The 23,882-nt window shown below is 57.7% G+C and overlaps 9 protein-coding genes across 9 annotated transcripts; 2 read left to right on the top strand and 7 right to left on the bottom strand.

Moving 5' to 3' along the window:
• Positions 1-1,104: 1,104 nt before the first annotated feature.
• Positions 1,105-5,130, bottom strand: BKCO1_360009 (phosphoinositide phosphatase; the record flags this gene model as incomplete). The annotated part of the gene is made up of 8 exons (XM_020274963.1): positions 1,105-2,092; positions 2,144-2,253; positions 2,307-2,606; positions 2,665-3,049; positions 3,100-3,176; positions 3,230-3,397; positions 3,453-4,684; positions 4,740-5,130. 8 exons carry the CDS (start codon positions 5,128-5,130, stop codon positions 1,105-1,107), a joined length of 3,651 nt encoding a protein of 1,216 aa, XP_020128965.1.
• Positions 5,131-5,516: 386 nt separating this feature from the next.
• Positions 5,517-6,226, bottom strand: BKCO1_360008 (uncharacterized protein; the record flags this gene model as incomplete). The annotated part of the gene is made up of 2 exons (XM_020274952.1): positions 5,517-5,706; positions 5,760-6,226. 2 exons carry the CDS (start codon positions 6,224-6,226, stop codon positions 5,517-5,519), a joined length of 657 nt encoding a protein of 218 aa, XP_020128966.1.
• Positions 6,227-8,001: 1,775 nt separating this feature from the next.
• On the bottom strand, positions 8,002-9,219 carry BKCO1_360007 (uncharacterized protein; the record flags this gene model as incomplete). Its single annotated transcript, XM_020274941.1, has 1 exon — positions 8,002-9,219. The coding sequence occupies one exon, from the start codon at positions 9,217-9,219 to the stop codon at positions 8,002-8,004; it is 1,218 nt and encodes a 405-aa protein (XP_020128963.1).
• Positions 9,220-9,763: 544 nt separating this feature from the next.
• Positions 9,764-10,920, top strand: BKCO1_360006 (uncharacterized protein; the record flags this gene model as incomplete). The annotated part of the gene is made up of 2 exons (XM_020274930.1): positions 9,764-10,700; positions 10,793-10,920. The coding sequence occupies 2 exons, from the start codon at positions 9,764-9,766 to the stop codon at positions 10,918-10,920; spliced, it is 1,065 nt and encodes a 354-aa protein (XP_020128964.1).
• A 288-nt stretch (positions 10,921-11,208) lies between these two features.
• On the bottom strand, positions 11,209-12,780 carry BKCO1_360005 (wd repeat protein; the record flags this gene model as incomplete). The annotated part of the gene is made up of 1 exon (XM_020274919.1): positions 11,209-12,780. One exon carries the CDS (start codon positions 12,778-12,780, stop codon positions 11,209-11,211), a length of 1,572 nt encoding a protein of 523 aa, XP_020128961.1.
• A 288-nt stretch (positions 12,781-13,068) lies between these two features.
• On the top strand, positions 13,069-15,973 carry BKCO1_360004 (dna mismatch repair protein msh4; the record flags this gene model as incomplete). Its single annotated transcript, XM_020274908.1, has 7 exons — positions 13,069-13,563; positions 13,613-13,931; positions 13,983-14,023; positions 14,074-14,223; positions 14,270-14,389; positions 14,442-14,529; positions 14,577-15,973. 7 exons carry the CDS (start codon positions 13,069-13,071, stop codon positions 15,971-15,973), a joined length of 2,610 nt encoding a protein of 869 aa, XP_020128962.1.
• A 524-nt stretch (positions 15,974-16,497) lies between these two features.
• On the bottom strand, positions 16,498-18,501 carry BKCO1_360003 (glucose oxidase; the record flags this gene model as incomplete). The annotated part of the gene is made up of 3 exons (XM_020274897.1): positions 16,498-17,341; positions 17,399-17,999; positions 18,051-18,501. 3 exons carry the CDS (start codon positions 18,499-18,501, stop codon positions 16,498-16,500), a joined length of 1,896 nt encoding a protein of 631 aa, XP_020128959.1.
• Positions 18,502-19,247: 746 nt separating this feature from the next.
• BKCO1_360002 (extracellular scp domain protein) lies at positions 19,248-20,059 on the bottom strand (the record flags this gene model as incomplete). Its single annotated transcript, XM_020274886.1, has 2 exons — positions 19,248-19,688; positions 19,745-20,059. 2 exons carry the CDS (start codon positions 20,057-20,059, stop codon positions 19,248-19,250), a joined length of 756 nt encoding a protein of 251 aa, XP_020128960.1.
• Positions 20,060-21,293: 1,234 nt separating this feature from the next.
• On the bottom strand, positions 21,294-21,905 carry BKCO1_360001 (uncharacterized protein; the record flags this gene model as incomplete). The annotated part of the gene is made up of 1 exon (XM_020274851.1): positions 21,294-21,905. The coding sequence occupies one exon, from the start codon at positions 21,903-21,905 to the stop codon at positions 21,294-21,296; it is 612 nt and encodes a 203-aa protein (XP_020128967.1).
• Positions 21,906-23,882: the final 1,977 nt, after the last annotated feature.

Below are 23,882 nucleotides of genomic sequence, written 5' to 3'. Positions count from 1 at the left end.
ATGGCCTTTTCGGCTTCTCTTGGACCAAGAGGAGGGCGGTGACGCAGTGGGCTCCAGAAAATGTGAGTTCACCTACGTGGGTGGTCGGAGCGAATGTTGAAACGTAGATATGAGTTTTCTAAGCCCTCCGATGAGGGCAATTGAAGCAAAACAAGATGCAAGATCTCTTATTGGCTCAAATCTCTCGTAATCCATTGTGGTGACAATATTTGCCTGGGATATACTTGTAGAAGTCTAGATTCAAGAGATGCTAGCTAGCGGCCGGAAAGCACCCACGGCTTTGTCACGAGATCGAGTGTCTCATGGGCGGGCGGGCCATGGAATGGCGTGCGCAAGGGAGCAGCATTCTTGCAGGAGGGGAAAAGGCAGATTAGGTGCACGACTTACGTACGGGCCGAGTGGCGTCAGTACATCTTAGTAACAAGATCTGCATGGACATCGTCTAATAACGTGTCAATGGAGATCGAGAACCCGATGATCAGGCTCTCTGGCGTGTAGAGAACCTCCTCCTCCCCGCTCCCCTGCCGGCCATTGCAGGGAACAACATCCAAGCCCCACCAAATCGGCCTTCACCCCGCCTCACAACTTACCGCTCTCCACCTCCCAAAACACTAGCGTGATGCGTGAAGAAAAAAGGCCGCAGATAGGGATATTAACCAGTGAACTGCGATGTGCGCGATGCGCCGCTTAGCATTTGATGGCGCGGATGGCGGCAAATGAGTGGTAGACTGACACCTTCGAACGGGTAGTCTGTTTGAGCTACTGCGCCCCCACTTGTGCACGTGGGAAACGACTAGTAAGCCCCCCATCCGTGTCGGCTTGGGACACTACAATAGTAGCCTCCTACTACGTAAACACTGGTCCCCTAGAAATTGCGCCGGAGTGGTTATGTTGGGTCGGTTAGCGCATGAGGCGGCAAGCCATACTGATAGCACTGCTGCTAGGTAGTTGGGGTTGTACGCCCTAAGCCAGCAATGGCTTTGGTCCGGTCCGACTATTAGAGGGCACACGAGCAAGCCGTCCTCATCTACTCATCTATATCACTATACTATGTGCAGTTGTCCTGAGCCACAAGTTCTCGCTTTCCATGCTTATGCGGCACTCTCAGCCTGGTCGCAACACCTCCCAGCTCTTCAGTCCCTGCATTTCCTCGTCTCCCCCATCCAGCAGCCCGCCTTGGCTGCCTGTCGATGTGCCAGTTCCTCGTCTCGGTGGCAAAGAGGGTGGTGCGTGCGCTTGGTTCGCCACGCTCGCGCTGACTGGCTGGGTGGTGGTCGTGACTCTTCGCGGCGGAGGAAGTAGCGGAGGCTGTTGCTTCTTCTCCGCTTTCGGCGAAGTGGCACTCGCGAGAACAGATGGCTTCTTCGGCACGGGCGGTGCAGGCTTCCTTTTGATTGAGTTGGAAGAGCCTGTAGAGGCGCTGGAGGGTGAACGGTTGATGCCGACCAGGTCTCGATCAGCTCCGCTGTCGAGGCCACCTGTTGCCGCACGCCGGGGAGGCAATGCCGGTACCTGACCTGCAGGCATGCTCTTGATCGAGGACACAGGGCTACTCACACGGGTAGGTTCCAGCGGCGGCGGAAGCTTGCGGCGGACACTCGTGGTTGACTGGGCATCGCTGGGGTGACGTTGGACGTTGTTGCTTTGCGGCGCGACCTTGACCCAGTCTGGTTCTTCCGAAGGTACCCAGGGGTTTGACGGGCGGTTGGGGTTGACGACAAAGTCCTCGCCCGGAGAGTGGAGCATGGATTGGGCAGGCTGTCCATTGTCAAGCCACCATTTGCGGCGATCGGAACTGGCCGGTGGCAGCGTAGGGTCGATCGAGTCGTAGCCGAGCAGATCTTCTTCATCTGAATCATCTGCATGACCGGCAGCAGTTGAGTCTCCGACAACACCTTTACGCTGCTGATAGAGGTCTCTGCTCAGCTGTTCTTTTCTCTTCTCATCGATCATGGTGATGATGCAAAGGAAGGTAGCGTATACAGGACGGTGATCCGAGAACTTCAAAGGAGCGGTATTGTAGTTAATTTGTCTCAGGTTATCACCTTTGCGCAGGACGCGGTCACACCACGCCGGGATGCGGGCCTTCTCCCTACACGCTATCAGTCCTAGGTCTCAGTTGGAGAAAGGTCTATGGTCTTACGATGTGTCGTAGATATCTGTCCCAACATCATACTTGTAAGTTGGCGGGAAGGTGATCCTGGCTTCCGAGTAGAAGGGGAATGTCAAGCCTGCGACCATCTGCAGGTTGAGCTGCGTCGGCTGTCAGCAGAAAAATTCTTCTGCGTCACGATGCACTAATTTACCTGATCATTTTCGTATAGCGTCTCCAGGTCGCCCACCTCGACGAGCTTCCTGACTTTCTCATTGTTAAGTCCAACGCGGTAATTGAAATCGCCGAGCCAAATGACAGTGTCATGGTCCTCGATGGACCGATTTCTCTGGAATCTAAGGCCGTGACTGATGGTCCTGTAGTCGCGGTTGCGTTCGTCGTAGTTGGCGAAACCGGCTGCCAGGTGTGCGGTCACGAAACATATGGACGTATTTGCGAACTCCATACGAATAGCCACAGCTCCTTTGTTCCCAGCTATCCCGGACATACCGGTCTTAAGTCGATGTGATCAGCGATCATAACCAGGTACGGCGTGAAGGGGCGGATCCTACCTTCTTTAAACTTCCCTCGACGTTTTTGATGTATTTCAGGATGCTAGCTCTGACGAAGACAGACAGAGATGCCCCAACAAGCTGTCCTCCTCGAAGGGACACGTACTCTTCCTGACCGTGCGTCTGAGCGTGGTCGTTCAGAGTCCTCTTCACGGCAGCTTCCCACTGTTGTCTGCGGGCCGGGTCCGTTGACATGATTTGTTGGGGGCTAAGCTCCACGATCTCTTGAAAGCCAACAGCAACAATTTCGGGAAATCGCTGTGATGGCTCGACCGGAGGCGTTAACCAGGGAGAGAGGTCCGAGTTGATTCCTTCGGTTTTACCGTTGAGGTTGAATGTGCCCGCCCATATGTATATGGGCTTTTCCGAAGAGAACTCACTTGCTCTGGCTCAATGTCAGCGACCAGGCGAGGCAGATTGCAGAGACAACAGTACCTTCTGCTCAGCTCACTCGTCACATAGTCATTAATTGGATCAAACAGGTGGACGGGAGCTTGCCCCATCAACCGACCCTGTTCGAGTTGTAAGCGAGCCCTCCTCACGCTAGGAGACATCGAGCGCATACCAGCAGCATATCTATCGTGTTTTGGCGGCCTTTGTCTGCAAAGTTATTGATGTACATGCGTTGTGCGCTTTTCCGGGCGTCAGCAATGGCGCCAGCCAGGGACATCTTCCCGGATCTTGTGAAGGACGATTTTAGAGCACCCGTGCCTGCGTAAATTTTGGAGAGAGCCTGATATGAATCGATTAATCTGGATCCTACGCTGGAGGCCCTGTTCAAGACGTACATCACCGTTATCGGCCCACAAAGTGCCATGTCGGTTCCAGAAATCAGCCGTGGCGCGATCACCACGACCGCCCAAGAAGACCTCGACAGCCATTCGGCTAATGATGGTCTGCACAAGATTTGTGCGATCCAGACAGTCTAGACAGTTGGTGCGAAACACGCCTTCCTGCTGGAGTACGGTTGTTGATTGCCGGTAGATCTGATCTTCGCCTTCGGCCGTCTTGGGACGCTCTTCCATCTCCTCGCCCAAATAGTAGGCAAAGCCCTCAGTAGAATCACGGACGTAGCGCGAGATCATGCTGGCCGCTTCGTAGCCGGCTGGGCCTCTTGTTTCGGCGTGGAAGTCATACTCTGTCAACTTCAACAGCTCATGGCCCCTGGTGTTGCCGCCGCTGTCCGAGTTGTTATTTAACGAGCAGTTTCGAATGTGGTAGCGGTAGCGGTCACTGATTTCAACCTCACTCGACTTCTCGGCGCTCAGGAGGTTCACGACATGGACGGCACCGTAAGCAAGCTCCAGGTTCTCCATGTGCTTGTCAAATGCCGGCTGGGTGGCTTCTGGGGAACGGGTGATGGAAACCTTCTGCTGTCCCGGGAGCAGGCCCGGCTGCTGTTCCCAGAAAATGGGAACGCTGCCACGGACTTGAACGTAGCTGAAGCACACGCCATCCGGGGTCCAAAATACGGTCTCGGTCTCGACGAAGTTGGCGACGTTTCCATCATCGTCCATACCTCTGGCATTGAAACGAGTGCCGGCCCTTCTACACGACAGCCTCGATATGAGCGTCATGGTGGACGGCAAGCCGGTGCGGCTGGTTCGTGCTGGCGACGAGGCTGCCGGTATGTTGAACGTGGAGGCGAAGCCGCGTATCGCAGAGGTCAGGATGCCAGAGGCGTCCAGCGCGTCCTTCTCTGCGTGCGACAAACGGGAGCGGAAGTTCACCAGCGGCTGGATCATATACGAGTTCCACAGAAAGCCGGCATCCAGGCTGTCGAGGACCACGGTGGACTCGTCGTAGGAGCGGTCCTGCATGCGGCGGGTAAGGTCAAAGTCGGAGCTGTAGTAGAAGGTGCCGCTGCTCAGCAGCTTCTTCAGGGCCATGCAAGGATGCTCGAGCATGGGTTCCCTCCGGCCATAGCCCTGCTCGAAGCCTTCCTCGTCCACCGTGTCGGTCGAGTAGGGGTTGATCTCATCGTACAGGATATGGTCGTAGTCGGTGCGGTTGAGGCAGTCTGGAGCGCGATCAGCTGGGGCCGGGGCGGGAGGCGCGGGGGAGGAGAGGGGTACGGAAGTCGACGGCCAGTATCTTCTGCACCGTTTCGCCCGGGCGCACGGTGGCGGCGCGCGAGGCGGCGCTGACGACGCAGAGGAAGACGTCGTTGTTGACGGTGATGAGGCCCAGGGTGCCGTGCACGGGCTGGGCCGAGAAGTTCCTGTAGTCACTCAGGTCGGTCGAGTGCACGTCGGAGAACTCGACCATGCAGCGCGGCGGCTGGCCGGCAGCGCCGCCGCTGGAAACGGACGTCTGCGAGACGTTGCCGGAGCCGGGGTAGAGGCCATTGGCAGCGCGGTCGGCGGCGGTGGGTGTGTGGCGGAAGACGAGCACATGCGAGTCGGTCGCGAGGGCAATGGAGCGGTGGGGGTAGTCTCGAATCAGCACGCGGATGCGGGAGGACATGGTCGGGCGGCAGGACTAGGGCGAGGGGCGGCGGGGGAGACGACGAGGAGGTGGGCGGAGGCGGCGCTGCGGACGACGGCGCATCCCGGGGTGGTGGTGGGAGGAGAGTCGGAGTGGTGAGGCTTTGGGCTGCGGGCTGCGGGTTCTGGGTTCTGGGTTCTGGGCTCTGGGCTCTGGGCTCTGGGCTCTTGTGCTGGCTGCTCGCACCGGCCTCGAGGCAGGTGTCATAGGTAGGTAGGTCGTGCCGCGGTGGTCACTGCTCGGGCTGGCCCGGCATGCCGACACGCCGACACGCCGACACGCCGACACGCCGACACTGCTGCACGGGCTGCACACGCACGCCTCACTGATGCACTTTGATAAACACGCACGTCTGTCTAGATACACTATCGCCAGTACTCGCGCGGCCGCCGCGAGCTGCTGACCTCGATGCGCGTCGAGCGGTAGCTCTCGCGCGGGTCGTCGTCGTAATGGCTGCGCCGGTCCCTGCTCGCGCTGCGCTCCCTCGACCGCGACCAGCTGTCGTGGCGCGGGTGCCGATGCCGGTGCTCGTCGGGCGGCTCGATGTACCTGAAGCTGCGCCCATGTCAGCACGTCTCGGCCATGCAGGGAGCGCGGGCACCACGCACGTCTCGTAGCGGGGCGAGTGGTCCGTCACGGACGAGCGCGCGGGCGAGTACTCGGTGGTGCGGTGGCGGTGGACCTCGTGCTCGCGGACGATATAGTCGCTCTCGCTGAGGCTGGTGCGGCTGGAGGCCGGCGAGACCTCGACCAGGTGGTGGGCGGGCGACGGGCTCGCGGGCGCGGGCGGCGCCGGCGGCGCCGGCGGCGGCGATGGCGGCGGCTTCACGAAGACGGGAACGGGCTGGGGCGGCGGGATGGCCTTGGGTGGGGCGGCGTCGACGGCCGTCAGCCTGGTGCTGGTGCGCTCGACACGGTGCGACACGGCCGACGGCGGGCGGCGGTCGTCGACGATGGTGCGTGACAGCCTGGCGGAGCGCGGGGGCGAGTAGGACGAGTAGTGCGAGCGGCGCCGGGTCGAGACGCGGTACGGCACCGCGCCATCCGGCTCCTCGTGGACCTTGACCAGACACATATTGCGGGGCGGCGGGATCAGCGGCGAACTGCGCTCGTGGGCGATATAAATGCGCGTCGGGCTGTCAGCCTCGAGCTTGGGCAGCACGCGCGTGGCACAGTCATCTTGCGCCTTGGCCCAGCACCTCACCCGCCACAGGTATGAAATACCACGTCCGCTTCCAGAAAGGCTGCGCCAGGTGAAGCAAGCTACTGGCGCCAAAAAAAAAAAAAAGAAGAAGAAGAAAAGGACGACGACTAGTTGTAAACTCTGTATCCCATCTTGGAGGAAGGAGTGGACGAGAAGGAGCGGATATCGAAGAAAAGTATGAATGGGTGATGGGTCGGTGCAAAGACATGTCCGATATTCGTTTCAGGTATCACAGCTCTTTCCAAATCGGCCTTGGTCCCTTCAAAGAGTGCTGGCAAATTGGGACCGTGTAGAGCTCGTGCTCGGTTTCGCGAATCGCGAATCGCCTATCCACGTGTAGGCACAGAGACCAGGTGGGCATATATCCTGTAATTTGAGCCTTCGGAACGAAACACGATAACAACAGTTGTGAAGCATGCCCGAGCGACAGTGAGTTGCCGGGCCATAACTAGCATCACTGGCCGTGATCGAGGCTCATTTTACCTCCACGTCTAATTCACTCTGTTGAACCAGCCAGTTTGCGTCCAGTACCCGAATGTTTCAGGAAGGCTATTCGTCTTCTTTCGGATGGCGGCGGGGCTGTGCTAGGGGGTGCTAGTACCAAGGTCTAGCATTCAGTCGGTTTGTAAGCTCAGACAGGAGCCGATGTTACTACACCCGGCTATGCCGGCGGTGGTAGTGCTTCATTCAAGAATAGTTTGTTGCAGACTTTGATGGCCATGCAAACGGAAGAGGCTTCTACACGCCGAATTGAAAGGGATTGGCCGTAATAGAAAACTAACAGCAAATCGACTTGCCGCTTACGGTGAATCCGTGTCTCGATGTGAGAGAGCCATTTGATTAGAGGAAGTTCAGTGATCCACCTATTGAGTAGTCTTCCCGCCATGGCACTGGATATGGCTCATTCCAGGGGCTATTGTGCGCGGCAAAGGCGCTGGAATCTATAGGTGGTAAACAATGCTGGTCCGGTACGCGGCTCCCAAAAGCCGAGCAGGTCTCGCACCTGAGTGATTCGGACTGCACTTAGCCAACTGGCACCAATCACAGCAAGCTTGTTGGCCCGCGTGCCAAAACCGCGGTACACTGAAGAGGAGGGCCGTTGTTGCGACTGCTGTAGATAAGAGGAGTCACTGAAGGTGCGGCTGATATATAGGGATTCAATGACAGCGATACAGCTACGATTAGTACAAATAGGCGCGAGCCAAAACCAGCATCAAACGCCTACACCGCACTAACCGCTATTCATGTTGTGAATGGAGTAGTAGAACCCCAGCATCGCCTCCATTGCAGAGCTGCCGAACTGGACCGTACCCGGTAAGCGCGATGCGCCAGTCTGAACCGCATGTCACCCTCAATATCGGGTACGGAGTTCAGGAACAAATTCTATTCGCGGGCGGAGTAAATGCACCTAGACAACAAGATAATAAGGATTGAGAAAAGAGCCGCCCCTACCAAACTCCGTTGCCATACCCTTGATGTCTATTCTACAAGTATCTACATGGTCTTCATTTCATACGCGATCTTCGCTACCTTTAAGCAAGATTGGTCTATGCGAGAAACTGCTTGTCAGAACAATTCGGCGTGCTTCTCAGGTTGGCCCTCCCCGCTGCGGGCAACTTTCTCGTGCTCAAATGCACATACCGGACCTACACAACCTTCTCCACTTTAAGCTGTGCAGGCTCGCCGCCCTCCAGGGCGAGGAACTCTCCTGATTCGATACGCTTTTTCCATTTGCTGGACTCGTAACGCGCAGTAATTATGGTCATCCGCAGGGTCGGCTCCGCAGAATTCTTCTGCGGCGTAGAGACGCCCGAGTCTGTTGGCGCAGGCGTGGCACTGCCTGAGGAAGCCGGAGTCCCCTGTGGGGACGCGATGGAAACAGCAGAGAAGGTCCACCGCCCGAATGCCCAGTTTAGGATATACCTACCATTGCCGTCCAAAGCGCTGGGGAGGCTGGCAGGCTGGCCATCCGAGGATTTGGGGGCTGAAGATGTGTGGAGAACGGCTTTTATACGATAGATCTCGTCCTTAGAGGAGTCCCTAAGCAAAGCTTCGAGTTTCTCCAAATCAACGCTGTGAGGCCCGCTCGCGGCGGACATGGTGACGGAGAGTACCTCTACTTCATTCGAGTGGTTGTGGTCATGCTCATGGTGCAAGGAATGAGCATCAGCGTGGGCCAGCTTCGCGTCCAAGCCGAAGACAATGTCTTTGTCCACGCGGCCCTTGGCGCTCTTGACGATGGGAGTGGGGACGTCGAGTTCGAGGTCCCGGATCTTATCTTCCACGTCTTCGACGCGACGCTCGCTGACGAGCTCGCACTTGTTCAGCACGATGAGATCGGTGTACTGGGCCTGCACCTTGGCGCTGTAGCTGGTGTCTTCGTAGCCCTGCCAGTTCTCGACGTCGACGACGCTCATGACGCCGTCTAGCACGAAGGCGCCGGTTTCGCGAGAGATGCGGTTTACCTCCATGGCCAGGGTTGCGGGGAAGGCGCTGCCGCTCGTCTCGATGACGATGCGGTCGGGCCGGGCAGTGGTGCGGAGGGTTTCGAGAGCATCGCCGAGCTGGCCGGTCAGGTTGCAGCAGATGCAGCCGTTCAGGAGCTCCTGGACGCCCGAGATGGCCTGGGAAGCGGCGAGCTGGGAGTCGATAGCGACATCGCCGAACTCGTTCTTCAGCAAGGCGAGCTTGTAGTCGGGCGGCAGCTGGGCGAGCAGGTTGAGGATCAGCGTGGTCTTGCCGGAGCCGAGGAAGCCGGTGATGACGGTGACGGGGATGGGCGACATGGCGCAGCCGGGCAGCAGCAGCGGGAGCGGGCGGCGACTTGAAGGCGGCGGAAAAGTTGTTGGGCGGTCGTCCGACATCATGACGGCGCCGCTCGGGGCGCATGCGATGAGCGGCGCACGGGACTGCGTGCGCATCTCGCGACTCAGACACCCAGGCACTCAGGGTCTGGCTCTAGCCGATGCGGGGCTAGCGCACTGTCACTCGCCCCGCCGTGGCCCTGACGGCCACCTGCATGCTGCTCACCGCCAGCCCACCAGCGTCCGCAGTCCGCACCGCTCAATGTGGCTCCACTTTCGTCGTCCAGACCTCCGCTCAGCTGCCCCTCTCCGCTCTGCACTGCCACCCCGAGCTTCCGCCAAGCCGCCTTCGCGTCCACTCGCCGTGCAAGACATGGGGAAGCTACGATGCCGCCAGCGCTCCCCGAATTACTCGCGGCGCCACGTCACGGTCTTTGGTAGGCCGCCGTCTACTTAACTTTCAACGCCTCGCTCGCTCCCTGACCTGCTCCTCCCACTCCTCACCACCATCCTTTCCCAGACACCTCCCACCGTCCACACCTGCGCCCACTGCCAGTAACCCGTCTTCCTCACATCCTACATTTTTGCACACGTCTACTTCGCAATGGACTTCATTCACAAGCTCAAGCACGACGATGAGGACAAGCCTCAGTACGAGAGCACCTCCACCCAGACTGAACAGGAGAAGGAGGAGAAGAAGCGTTTCTTCGACAAGTTCTCCGCCAAGGACGATGGCCGCGAAGACCGGGACAGCCACGACTCCCACGATGCTGCCAAACACCACCCCGCCGCCGAACGTGAAGAGAAGAAGGAGGGCGGCTTCTTGAGCAAGCTCACCGGCCACGGCGAAGGCGACAAGCATGAGTCCCCCGAGGCCGAGAACCGCCGCTACAAGGAAGAGGAGAAGGAAGAGAAGGCCAGCTTCTTTGATAAGCTGACCGGAAAAGACGAGGAGAGGAAGCGTGAGGCCGAACGCCGTCGCAGAGAGGAAGAGGAGCGCCTCGAACGCGAGAGGGTAGAGAGGGAAAAGCGCGAAAACGAAAGCTTCTTCGACAAGCTTAGGCACAAGGATCATGACGACGAAGAGACCAAGGAGCGTCGCCCGAGCCATCCCCCTGCGGAGGAGAGGCGTAGCTTCCTCGACAAGTTGACCGGCAAGGAGGATGAGGAGAAGGGGTCAAGGAGCCGTGGCCACAGCAGATCTGGATCGAGAAACTCTAGGAGCCGTCGCCCCAGCAAGTCGGAAGAGGAGGATAAGCACAGCTTCCTCGACAAGTTCACCGGTAAAGATGGCGAGAAGGAACCAACGAGTCGTGGCCACAGCAGGTCTCGGTCGAGAGGTTCTAGGAGCCGTCGTCATAGCAAGTCCGAAGAGGAAAAGCCCAGCTTCCTCGACAAGATCACCGGCAAGGCTGCTGAGGAGGAGCGCCGCAGGAGAGAGGAGGAGGAGAAGGGCACCTTCGACAAGATGAAGGATCATCTCAATGAGAAGATGGGTGGCGGCCGCAAAGCAGAGGAACAGGAGGGTTTTCTCGATAAGTGTAAGCTGATATTTTGATCAATCACGCCGCCCCGTGTTGATTTCGACTAGTTCGTCTCATCATTTATCTCTTACTAACTATTGTTATTGCAGCCATCGACGCATTCCAAGAGCACGTCCTTAGGCAAGGAACCCAAAGCGACGAGAGCGCCTGGGAGCAGGCGAAAGACCGCAAGATTGCCCAAGCCATCCGCCATCAGTTTCACGACGAGAAGAAATGAGCGCATGTGCCGTGCACTCTTACGCCTTAGAGGGCCTGTGCCGCCCTAGACGTGGTCTCGTTGTAACTATAAATTGACTACACTTAGGGCTCTGTTTCAGAGACAATTGGTCTACTAGCGTACTAGGTTTACATGTAAACAAAAGTCAATGAAATATTGTTTCTCGTCTTAGTGAGGTGCAGCAGAAGTGTCTATAATTCCAACGGGATTGGTCAACAGGGCTCCTGTCGTCATGCTTTCAGAAGATCAGTATGCTTCACATGTTGTGCTCATTGAACTCATAGAGGACTAATGTCTCCAGATCCTCACTGCCTTATCTTTTCCTCCACTGCCCACCCCCCTTCCGTCCGGACTCCAGTCAACCGCATAGACCTCATCCTGGTGGCCAGGCAAATCGTTTGCAATTTTGCCGGTCCTCACATCCCAGGCCTTCAAAGTAGTGTCTTTGCTAGCACTAACCAACAATCGACTGTCTGGGCTAAAACAACACTGGTAGACGGGTGCGACGTGTCCGCGCAGGGTCGTAATGAACGCCCCGGTATTTGCGTTCCATAGCTTCACATGATTGTCAAATGCTGCAGAGGCAATGTACAGTCCATCGGGCGAGAAAGTGACATGATTGACCTGCTTTTGGTGGCCTTGTAGCCTTGCAAGTGGCTTTGTGCTCGAAGAAGGTTCCCATAGGTACATGGTGAAATCGTCGCTAGCGGAGACCAGGCGTTCCACAACCCTGCCAGAGAGGGTGGCAGCCTTCTCAAAGCGCCTCCTCGCAAACGCCAATCGCTCCTCCTCGGAGGAAGGCTTGTCGTGCGGGCCATGCTCGTGGTATGCGGTGCGAAGGACGAAGTCGGTGGACAGGGCCAGATGATTCACCCAGTGGGCATGGGCGTTCAAGGTGTGCCTGAGAGTGCCGTCCGCGGCATTCCATACCTTGATTGTTTTGTCGTGTGACGCAGTATACAGCAGGCCTGTACCTCCCCATTTGACACAGCTAACAGTGCCCTTGTGTCCAGAGAGGACGATGTCTGACTTTCTCGCCACGACATCCCAGATGCGCACGGTAGCATCCTTGGAGGAAGAGGCGATCCGTGGGCGGCCCGGTTCTTGCAGATGGTAGGGCTCCCACGCCAGACTGGTCACCCATTTGGTATGGCCCTTCATAGCACCTCCCAGCGGCTCGCCGGTCTTCGGACTCCACAGCCGCACGGTATTGTCCATGGAGCCCGTGGCAATGAGGTCTCCAGCAGGTGACCAGGTAACGACCAGCACCCAGCTCGTGTGGCCCTTCAGAGTGTGTGCGGGGGTGTTCGTGTCGCAGTCCCAGATCCGCGCCGTGCCGTCTCCACTACCACTGACCATGCGCGAGCTACTCTGCGGGGAGAATTGGGTGGCCAGGATGGGTTGACCGTGGCCAGTTATCGCGGCCGCGCACCGCGAGACAGCTCGCACCTTGAAGACAGCCTGGGGTGCATAGGCCAGAACGATCTCCTCCTCAGTGGTGGCCTTGCCATCCTTGATCAGGGCGTTCCATAAGTCAGCGCCATCTCCCAACGCCTCGCCTCGTTCGCCCTCCTTTATGTCCTGCCCACCCTGGCCGGCGTAAAAGAAGCGGTACGGAAGGCGGTCCCTGGCGTCCTCGTTGCCCTGCAGCGTGTTGAGCAGGGTTTCGAGATTTTTGACCTGGGCCTGTCCGAGAGGGACGGACACAACCGGGAGGTCGCCAGATTGTCCGGTAGCCTGGTCGACGAATCTGACGCGGACGCTGCCTGAGGGAATTGAGGGAACCTCTGCCTGTTCGCGAGCGCGGGCTGCCGCTGCCGTCTTCTGGCGTTTGCTAGGCGGCGGAGGAACGGTCGCCATGATGTTCGAGTATGGCTCGGGCGACTGCGACGCAAAACGGTGGCTGGGCGGAGGGGGGCCGGAGGCAGAGGCGCGGGCGGAGTATCGTTGGACGTGGGGCGCTGCGGTGAACTTTTTTTGGTCGCTGGCCGCGACAATTCTCAGCCCTACACGCACGGACCAGCCGTCGACGAGGCGGGCGGCCACGTCTTCGGCGGCGGCTGCTGCTCTGCGTGCGAACCCGTCCCACTCTCCGTCCCCCGCCCGGAACTTACCCACCAATGTGTGACGTGAGACACCCAACCGGCCATGGCGACGCACGCGTCTACAACCTTCACGACAGCCTCGCGCCCGCGGACCGGCCAGCGCGCTCAGCGCAGACCGGCCACAGCAACAACCAGCGGTGCTGGAATCGGGGTCCAGCACGTCGTGTGTGCGGTCAGCGAGTCTCGCGGCATTTCTCCCACCGTTGGCCTCGCTATCGTGAACCTTGACGCGGTCCAAGCAGTGCTCTGTCAGATCTGCGACAGCCAGACCTACGTGCGCACCGTCCACAAGCTGCAGGTCTACGCGCCCAGCGAGATCCTCATCGTCTCCACTGCTGCCGATCCCAAGTCCAAGCTCTTCTCCATCATCGAGGAGAACCTGCAAGGCATCGACAGCCAGATCGCCCTGCTTGACCGCAGGTACTGGGCCGAGACGGCCGGAACCGAGTATATCCAGCAACTAGCCTTCGCGGATGACGTCGAGGCTATCAAGTTGTCGCTCGATGGCAACTACTTCTGCGTCTGCTGCTTTGCTGCCGTACACCTTTCGTCTGCTGGAGGCCGTCATCTCGCGCTAACGGACCCAGGTCATGAAGTATGTCGAGCTGGGCCACGGCGTGACTTTCCCGCCCCATTCCCTGAAAATCAAATACGAGCCCTCAGAGGGGTCCATGATAATTGACGTCCCAACGATCCGTGCCCTGGAGCTCATTCAGAACCTTGAGAACCCAAAGTCTCGACACTGCTTGTTCGGCTTGTTGAACGAAACGTTGACTCCGATGGGCGCGAGGCTACTGCGCAGCAACATCCTCCAGCCGCTCACAACCGAGGAGACGCTAATCAATCGATACGATGCGTTGGAGGAGATGTCTAGCAAGGAGGACCTCTTCTTCGCCGTGAGGCAAGGCGCGTTTACATGGACCCTCGGGGGGAGCAAAACCAGCTGACAGCCACCAGCACTTAAAGGATTCCTGGATGTCGACAAGATCTTGTCTGCGGTTTGTGCTTTCTCCTCGTATCTGTGGCGGGTGCTCATTCGTTCGCTCAGCTTATTCTGCTTCCTACGAAGCCTTCGGTGCAAACCATGGAGCAAGCCATCAACCATGTCATCATGCTCAAGCAATTCGTCGTGTCGATTCGGCCCATCTACAAAGCATTGACCGGAACTAGAAGCGCGATCCTTTGCGAGATTCAGGCGGTGAGTGTTCATGTCCCAGTTTGATTTTTCAAGCTGACGCTTCAAGTTCTGCCATCCCAACCTCATCGACCCCATCCAAGTCCTGATCGATTCCGTAATCAATGAAGACACAATGTTCGCCAGGAGGCCGCTGGACCTGAGGAACCAGCACATCTATGCGGTAAAGGTCGGACACGCCGAATCCCCAAGGCCCAACGGGGGAACCTAACGTTAAACAGGCCGGGGTCAGCGGCCTCCTCGATGTGGCCCGCCAAGCATACAGAGAAGCTACCGAGGATGCATATCAACTAGTCAACGAGCTCAGCGGTAAGAGCTTCCCAAATCGACCCATATCTCGCTAACGTCTGCTTGAGAAACGCATGGTCTTAGCCTTACGATCAAATTTGATCCGGCGCGCCAGTTCTACATCCAGCTCAGCGCTGCAGATCTGGAGGGCCGCACTTTACCGCCTGTGTTCACGAACGTGCACAAGAGAAAAGGCATCAACGAGTGTCAGACTATCGAGCTCATGAAGCGGAACCAGAAGATCGTCGACGCGCACAACGAGGTGATTTGCTTGAGCAATAGATCCATTCAGGATTTGATCGTCGAAATTCGGGGATCCGTGGCAATCCTCTACCGCGTTGGCGAGAGCATCGCTATGCTTGATATGCTATCGGCATTCGCGCAACTCGTCACGAGCCAAGAGTACACTCGCCCAGCCTTAACCGACACTCTTGCTGTCAAGGCAGGTCGTCATCCAATTCGAGAGGGGCTGCAACCGTCGAAGTTTGTCCCAAATGACTTTTATGCCACACAGCAAAAGCGATTCCAAGTCATCACGGGCTGCAACATGAGCGGCAAGAGCACCTACATCCGGGCTGTTGCTCTCATGGCTGTCATGACGCAGATTGGGATGTTTGTTCCCGCGCAGTATGCATCGATGCCCATACGACGGCAGCTTTTCGCCAGAGTCTCGCTTGACGACAACATCGAAGCCAATGTTTCCACCTTTGCCGCTGAGATGAGGGAGGCGGCGTTCATCCTGCGGAACATCAGTAGGGACAGTATAGCCATAATCGACGAACTGGGCCGTGGAACCAGCACTCGCGATGGACTTGCTATCGCCCTTGCAATTGCCGAAGCTCTCGTCGACAGTCGCGCTTTCGTCTGGTTCGCCACGCATTTCCGGGAACTTGCCAAGATCATGGGCGAAAGAAATGGCGTCGTGAATCTGCATCTTGCCGTAGATACGAGCGTCGAGGAGGGGGTCATGAACATGCTCTATAAGATCGCGGAAGGCCCCGTTGGAGAACAACATTATGGGCTTGCCCTTGCGCGGGTCGTGCCTCTCCCCTCCAAAGTTCTCGATCATGCGGGCGTAGTCGCCACAAAGCTGGAGCAACGGCTCCAAGGCCAAGAGACGGCATCAGCAACTGTCCTCCGGGAACGCCGTCGGAGGTTGCTACTTACTGTCAAAGAACATCTCTTGCAAGCGCAGAGCGGCGCCATGGAAAGAGAAACCTTAGGAAACTGGCTGAAGGAATTGCAGCGTGAGTTTGTCATCAAAATGTCGGCAATTGACGCTGCCGCTGCAGATGCGAACGGAACCATATACCACGAGAGTGGGCATGTACATGAACCAGACCTCACTACAGCCGGCAAAGAATCTTCTATAGCTACGGGTCACGAGGCATGCGTTGGCGAAGATCCAGTTGATGCCATCTCAATATCAAGCGGCCACTCGTCGACGGCTCTCGGTTCCGAATAGTCGAGGCTAGTCTTGTGTTTTGCTTCTCGCCGAGTTTGTTCTAGACTTCCTGCCTGCGGCACTCATTTCAGACAGTGCTCCCCGATTTTGTCGATGGAATTCGAGAGGCTCGGGCAAAAACAGGAGTTACGGCAGTATATCGAATTGGCTTGTACTCCACCCCAAGGCTGCACCCCGGCCCTTTTTGAAGGGAGCAAAGATTCTTTCCGAGGGTGGATGGTCTGAAAAACATGACGTATCTCTCTAGGGCTCGCTCCTATTGTAGCATTAATACCACCCTTAGATGGCTGGAGAACGCTGGCAGGTATATGATTGAAAGAGACTTTATTCTACTGTTTTCACAAGCTTTCTGCGGCTGACCCAATGCCAGGTGTTGTCTACAAAACACTTTTCAAGTCCTTCTATACATGCCCAGACCAGTCTATAATCAGCGCCTAAATCCAATACGAGACTCTGCATAGCCTATGGCTATCTATGACGAAAGGAGATTCAACACGGCTCGATATCAAAGTCACGGGAATACCTCATTGAAAGCCAGCATCTTCCTTTATGAGGTCGCTGGCGCGCTCTGCGATAGCGTAGATGGTACTGGTGATGTGCCCACAGACTTGGAAGGGCAGAACACTGCCATCGACGACTCTCACATTCTTTGTGCCGTAAACCTTCAGCCGGTCGCTGACAACTCCACCCATCTCGCGCGGCATCATGATGGCGGTGCTCAGGACGTGGAAATTGGGCCGCCAGTTCTGCAGGATCCAAGCAGCCCAATCGTCGTCGGCGGCGCCTTCTGCAACGGTCGCGGTGCCCGGCTGGAGCTCCTCGCCCGCGAGCCGGGACAGGCTATCGGCGGCAAACAGCTTGCGGAAGAATTTGGCGATGCCAACCTGGACATCGAGATCGAAGTCGAACATCATGTATTTCGGATTGATGGCAGCGGATGTGCTGGGGTCGGGAGAGACAATGTGAATGTTTCCTCGAGAGAAAGGAAGCGTGCCCCAGAACTCGGAGCCAAAGTGCTCAGCCGGAACATGGAGGATTTCGGCAACGGGGACCTGAGCATCGAACAGAAGCGAATGCTGAACCTCGAGCAGCGAGAGGAGAGTCGAGGCATTGGTAGCGTTGTTGTTCTGCGCTGCGATCTGGGCTGCCCAGGTCGGCAGAGCGCTGCGCACCGACGATGCAAGGCTCAAGGCGGCTTCGGCACCATAGATGTCCGTGACGTTCGGGTAGGACAGGTAATTGGCGAGGCCTGCGTAGGTCTTGTTGTTTGGAGTCGCATAGTACATGCCGGTGTTGACTTGGTCGATGAGGTTCTCGCCCACGCCTGGTAGGGCTATCTTGGTCGTAACGTTGGCTTGGGAGAGGACACTGTGGGGTGGTAAACAGCACGGTTCAAGAAGAGAGGAAATGCAGTCGACGGCTTACTGAGGGTTTCCGACTCCCGACAGCTCAAGAATGGCGGGGGTCCTTAGTGCTCCGGCGGCGACCACGACCTCCTTCTTCGCGGTGATAGTCAAGGCTGTGCCGTCCACACTAGCGGCCTCGACACCAGTCGCAACAGCATTGCCGGCGCTGTCATCACCTCCCCAGACGAGGCGAGTGACAGAGGTGTTGTACCAGACGTGCAAGTTGGGTCTCGATCGGAAAGGAAGATAGTAGGAACGAGCCGCGTCAGAGCGGACGTTTTCAGCCACATCAATCATCATGGGGAAAACGTTGAACCCATGCATATCGCCTCCACTAACGTCTGGCGAATAGGGAATGCCGAGCTCCTGGTAGGATGCGTTCAAGGGCGCGAGGAAATCATCGATAGCCTGTTCCTTAGGATAGCCTACCTTCAAGTCGCCACGGGTGCTATGGAAAGAGGACTCGTACGCGGCTCCTCCACGAAGCTGATCAACTCCAGGGGCCTGATACTGCTCGCTTTTGAGGTAATACTGCCACATGCTCTGCCAGTTCCATCCGCTGTTGCCAATCTGCTCCCAGGCATCGATCTGGGAGGCTGCAGCGCGCGTGAACGACATGCCTGAGTGCCGGATTAGCTAGGCGAAGGCTTCGGAGCCGTCGGAGAAAGTACCGTTGATTGCAGTCGACCCGCCGAGCACCTTTCCGGCATGCATGGCGTGGGCGGAGCCCCCTCTCTGGGCCACGGATGGGTAAGACCAGTCGAGCGCGGTGTTCAGCGCCAGTCCATATCCATCCGGTGCCGTCACATTGGGATTGTCAAAGGCCGAACCGCCAGCCTCGATGACGAGCACGGAAGCATCGGTCTCTGACAGACGGTTGGCCACGACGAGCCCTCCGGCACCACCTCCGACAACGATGTAGTCGTAGGATCTCGCTGCCAGAGGACTGGCCATTGCCAGGGAGACAAGAGGAGAGGTGAGGAAGAAGCAGCGCATACTGTCGGAGAGCAGCTTGCCAGGGAGTGCTGGAGGAGAGACGATGGTGAAGGGGTTCATCCTGTCCAGCAACGCGACCTTTATACCCGCTGGCTGAGGTTGGGTGGATAGCACCACGGGCGGCATCGGCGAGCTCTCGATGGCGGCGGACCATTCTGGGTAGGGCTGGGTCCAGCTCGCAGACTGCACCAGCCTAGAAGGGTGGGTTCAACGGGGAAAGCGCTGAGCAACGATGATCACGGTTCTTCTCGGACTGACGCTGCGGAAACCAGCCAGCATGGTGTTCTCTCTATCTAAGCGGCCGAGCAGCGGATACTCAAGGCTGGGGGCTGGGGGCTGGGGCCAGAGGGTGTCTCTTGTCCCGGAGAGGGTCCCATGGCTCGGCCAGGCAACGGAGGACTCGCAGGCGACGATGGCGATCTCCCGGACCGGCAACGGACCGGTTTGCGGCCAAGACCACGTGCGAGGGCCACCGGCCGGAAGTGGTGGGCTCAGGTAAGCTGCGCAGTGGAGCGTGGCCAAGAGCATAGATGGCTTCGAGAGCGGCATCGGGCCAAGAAGTGTCCATGTCGACGACGACACGCAGCCCGGCCCGCGCAGCTACTCAGCAGCCTGCACCATCGGCCCGCCGCCGTAGTCGTTGGCAACGACGACCTCGACCACTGCGGCGGCACGTCATGCGGCCCACTCTGATCCGGTCCGGTTACGCTGTCGCGTAGATGCCTGTCCCGAAACTCCAAGCGGCAACACCATCACCACCGTTCGGCTGATTCCTGCCTCGTCCTCCGGAGTCGGCCATCCACGCTGCTGATCCAAATGCCATGGTCGGCGTGCTTCGCATCCCACTCAGTTGAACGCCGTCGCCTCGCCCCTCATGCCAGCGCCGCCCAGCTTGCCAGCGCCAGCAGCTGCACCCCCAGCAGCCCCCTCCGCACGTCGGCCCTTGCCACGCCGCTCTTGCTCTTCGCTATCATGCCCTCTTCGTCCCAAGAACTCCCACTCCCGTCCACCGCCGCGTCGACGTTTGCAGCGAACTGGCCGAGCACATTTCCTCGGGGCCAGTAGCTGCACACGACATACCAGCCGTCGGCGTCGGCGTCGTCGCCGTCTCCTCCCTCGTCCACGCTGCCGCAGTTGGTCCTCCCGCAGCCCATTGCCGCCGTGCCTTTCCACACCATCTGCGAGAAGTGGCCCGTGCCTTCGCTGAAGCCTGGGTCCGCGAAGGTGAAGTGCTGCGACTCGTTGGCCCAAGCCGTGACGGCGTCCGCAGCCGAGGGATAGGTTGCCGCCAGGTTCTCGCCGTATGGCCCATTCTGGGTTCGCCTGCGTCAGTCTGTGTGCACGGTGTGAGGGAGGCGAAGCAGCACACCGAGTGTTCGAACCGGCAGCCTTCGGACCAGGCTTGCGCGTAGTCTGCGAGCGTGTTGTTCCACAACAGCGCGCTGGCGTTGTAGTTCTGGCGCACGGTGTTGGAGATGTTCAGCACAGTGCTCTTGAAAACGCCGTCATCCGTGTAGGAATGCTCGTCGGTCGTGGCTGATGCCGTCGCCGTCGCGGCCGAGGCATGAATCGTTTGCACGATGGTGATTGTTGACGTGTGCCGAAGAGTTGTTGTTGTTGTTGATTGCGTAGGCCGTGTGAGCAACGCTGAGAGGAGCAGCAACTTGAGGCGAAGCCGGGCCATGGTCAAGCAATGCGGCTGGCTGTACGAAGCAGCGACGGAGAGAGAAGTCTGGGCGGAATCGAGGGAGGTTGAGTAGAGATGCGATGGTGTTGGCGCGTGGAGGTACATGTCTAGATATCCACCACACCCGCCAGCCGCGCGCCGAGCTGACAGCGGGCTCTGCCGGCAGCCCCACGTGGGTGCTGTCCGGTGTTGTTTGTGTTGCCGCCGAATGTGTGGTTGTCCGTCTCCGGTGAAAGGCCTGCGCGCGAGCGCTTAAGCCGTGACGTAGCGCTTGAGTATTCTTGGCTTCCATTGCGTTTCAGCCTTGCCGCCTGCGAGCTCCAACCGCTCAGTCGCCGGGTTGTGGTGCCGCGCGCCTGTCAGCCATGCGCCTCGGCCACCGTCGCCAGAAGAAGTCGACACTCTCACGGACAGGGCGGTAGCGGTGGCCAAATGGATCGTGAGCAATTGGAATATTTACGGTGCAGCCAAAGAAAATGGCCCAGCGCGTTGCGCCCCTGCGCACCGGCTAGTCAAGTGCGGCAGAAAATATATGGAGAAAAAGTCGCCCGCTAGTCCGTCTCGCATGCTCTCGCCCGTCACGGCGCAGGCCAGGCAAGCCCGCCGGTCCAGCAGCAGCATGGCCTCTGACACCGGGGCCAACTCAACGTAGAGGGAAGGGCAAAGAAGAAGAAGAAGGAGAAGAAGAAGAAGAAGAAGAAAGGGAGAGCCGGGTGTGACGGAAATTTACAGTCCTTGTCGAGCCCCAAGGATCATATGGGTATATGTACCGCGTCTTTTGCTCGGGTTTTTCAGTACAGTTCCACGCCAACCATTACTAACGCCTGTAAGACTTCCTCGCTGCGTGAGCGCACCCGAAGAATAAACGCCAGCCAACGCCAAACAGAGTCTTCTATGAAAAGTAGAGACGGTGAGCAAGACTAACATAACAGCAAAAGAAACTTGGAAGAAGCGCAAGCCATGGCAACAGGAAACAAGCTGGGCGGCCGGAGACGACGCCGGTGCGTGGCATGAGGTCATCCAATGCGTCGGTGCCGAGAGCTGGAGGCGCGAGGGAGCCCGTGTCCGAGGGGGAGGGGGGTGCGTGCTGATGGCTGCGGGTTGGAGATCGAGTGCAAAGCTGGAGAAGTGGCAGAAGCGCGAGTCTAGAGGAGCAGCACTGCGGCGGTCAGCGACGCACGTGGGCACGGGCAGGCAGGCTGCCCACCAGTCGTTCTCGTTTGATGCTTCATCAGGAACCGTCCTTAGGAATGGTGGTGCTCTGCCCGGTGCCGGCCCAGACGCCGCCACCAACAGCTCGCGAGATGCCCACGCTCAGGCCGACGGCAAGCGCGACGACGGTCAGGCCGATTAGCACCTCGACCATGATCTTCTGCTTCTTGGTCAGGCGGCCCCAGCACTGGCAGGTCCGGCGCTGTGCCTTGGCGGCCCGCGCCTTGTGCTGCAGCGTCTGCTTGGTCGGCCAGACGGTGCACTCCTTGACGCGGCCGTCCATGCTGACCTTGGGCTGCGTCTGCGTCGTCGCGGCCGACAGCGGGACGCCATTGGGGACGCCGACGTTGAGCAGGCCGGACTCGAGGTCGTTCTTGCTGCGGTCGACTTCGAGGTGCGAGCGGCTCTCCGGGTGCTGGTAGAAGGGGCTGAAGGGATCATTGGTGCGGTACGTGGGCGAGGCCAGCGCGGCGCCGGCAGAGAGGTGGCTGTCGGTCGACGGCGGGCTCCTGAGGGCGGGCACGGCGGCGGCGGGCACGTTGGCGTCGGCAGGCGGCTGATGCAGCGACTCGGGCGTCAGCGGACGGGTGATGGTGACGCCAAAGGTCGTCTTCTCGTCGTGGGGCGACATTGCGGGCTGGCGGACAGCGGTTCCACGGGCAGACGAGGCAGACGGGGGACGCTGCCACTCTGCGACAGGAGGCTGTGCAGCGCGCTGGAAGGTGACGGACGAGGACAGTCGCGGCGGCAGAAGGCGCAAGGGCGGGTTGATAAAACGCAGCGCGGGCAATTGCGGCTTGGGTCTCGACTGCGCCGGTGGTTGTGGCAGGCGGTAGCGCGGCGGCGGGTGGGCTAGATGCGAGATGGCAGGTCGAGGTCGGGTCGAGGTCGAGTCGAGGTCGCGGCCGGGCTTGGGGAGGACGGCGGGCGGTTTCAAGGACCGCGCGCAGCGAGTCGGCCGGGCCAGGGGCCGGCTGGAGAGGTGATCAAAATTCCGCTGCCTTGCAATCTCTCGTCGTCGTGCTGCCAGGGACGCGTGCGAGGCCCCTGCGCTAGCCCGCAATTGATCGCCCAGGCGGCTGAATGACACGCGCCATGCCCGAACTGCACGAGCTGCAGCGCTCCCCAGCCTGCAAACGGCTCCCGCCTGCGCCTGCCTATCTGTGCGCCCGCGACTCGCCGCCCGCCACCCCACCGCCCACCAAGCCGCCGTACATCCTCATATAGCTGGGTGCCGTCACTTCTTCATGCACGCTCTCGGCCTCGTCGCCCGCCACCTGTCGCGCGTCGCCCGTCGCCTGTCGCCCGTCGCCCGTCGCCTGTCACCTGTCGCTTGTCGCTTGTCGCTTGTCGCTTGTCGCCTGTCGCCTGTCGCCTGTCGCCGCGCCGGCGCCGCCCCCTGTCGCCCCGCCCCTGCCATTCGCTGCGCTCATGCGCCACACGAGCCAGCCTTTCCGAAACACGCGCCGCCCACTTTCATCGCCTGTCTCCCAACCGCTCTTTCTGGCCCCTGCTCCGCTCAAACTTGTGAACATGCTGTCCGTGCTCGCCTGCCTCCATCCGCTGATGCAGACCGCGTGTCGAGTCCTAACGCTCGCTCCACTAAACACGGCCCGTCCGTCTGTGCGCGCTCTACAGCAGCCTCTCTTATCTTCATCCACACCACAGATCCGGAGCCACCTCCCCGGCGACTTACCGCTTGCTGAATTCATTCTCTTAGCGTATACTACCATGGCGTTTATTTCCTTAGCTAAGAGGTAAGCTTCGATAAGATTTTTAGGAGGTGAGCTCGAGGAAAACTCGAATCTATGGTACGGATGAGATAGCCGACAGCTAGCGCGAAGATTACGAATCTTATAACCTAGGGTACCTTAATCGGTAAATTATCGAGATACCTAGTTTTTTATATTAGTTTTTAAAATACTTATTAACGAAGAGAAAAACGTCGGGTAAATATCTAGAATAATCGGTCGTAGTAACTATCTCTTCGTTCGGCGCGATTTACTACTATATCTACCGCTACGTCTACTATACGTAACCGGATTTTTATCGTCGCTTATCTATTAGCTAAAAAACTTAATATTTAAGAATAATACTATACTAGCCCTAATCTTAAGCCTAATCAGTATAATAGGTAGATATAACGGTAGATATAATAGTAAATCGCGCCGAACGAAGAGATACGTTAAAGTAGATAAAACGTAAAGTAAAAAATAAATAAATAATAAGAAAATTAAAGAAAAAAAGTAGTAAATTATTTTTATATTATACTATCTAAAGATAGTATTTTTAATATCGTAATAGACTTTAACTAGTATTTATAATTCTAAAGCTTAATAAGACTTTTATTATTTTTACTTTTTAAGCTTTAAAACCTTACTTTATTAAATATAATCTAATTTTTACTATTATATTATTACTTTATTTACTAGTATTTACCGCCTTTAAAGTCTAAAATTAAAAAGTAAAATTAAAAATAATTAAAAAAAAACTATATTTATACATATAATATTTATTTTTTTATTAAAATATATATTATAATCGTTTAATAATATTAGAGATAAATAAAAAATCTACTATTATATAAATATAAAAAATTAATTAATTT

The sequence above is a fragment of the Diplodia corticola genome, assembly GCF_001883845.1.
Source record: "Diplodia corticola strain CBS 112549 chromosome Unknown scaffold36, whole genome shotgun sequence".
In the NCBI taxonomy this organism is placed as follows: domain Eukaryota; kingdom Fungi; phylum Ascomycota; class Dothideomycetes; order Botryosphaeriales; family Botryosphaeriaceae; genus Diplodia; species Diplodia corticola.
This window is presented reverse-complemented; position numbering and strand designations above follow the sequence as displayed.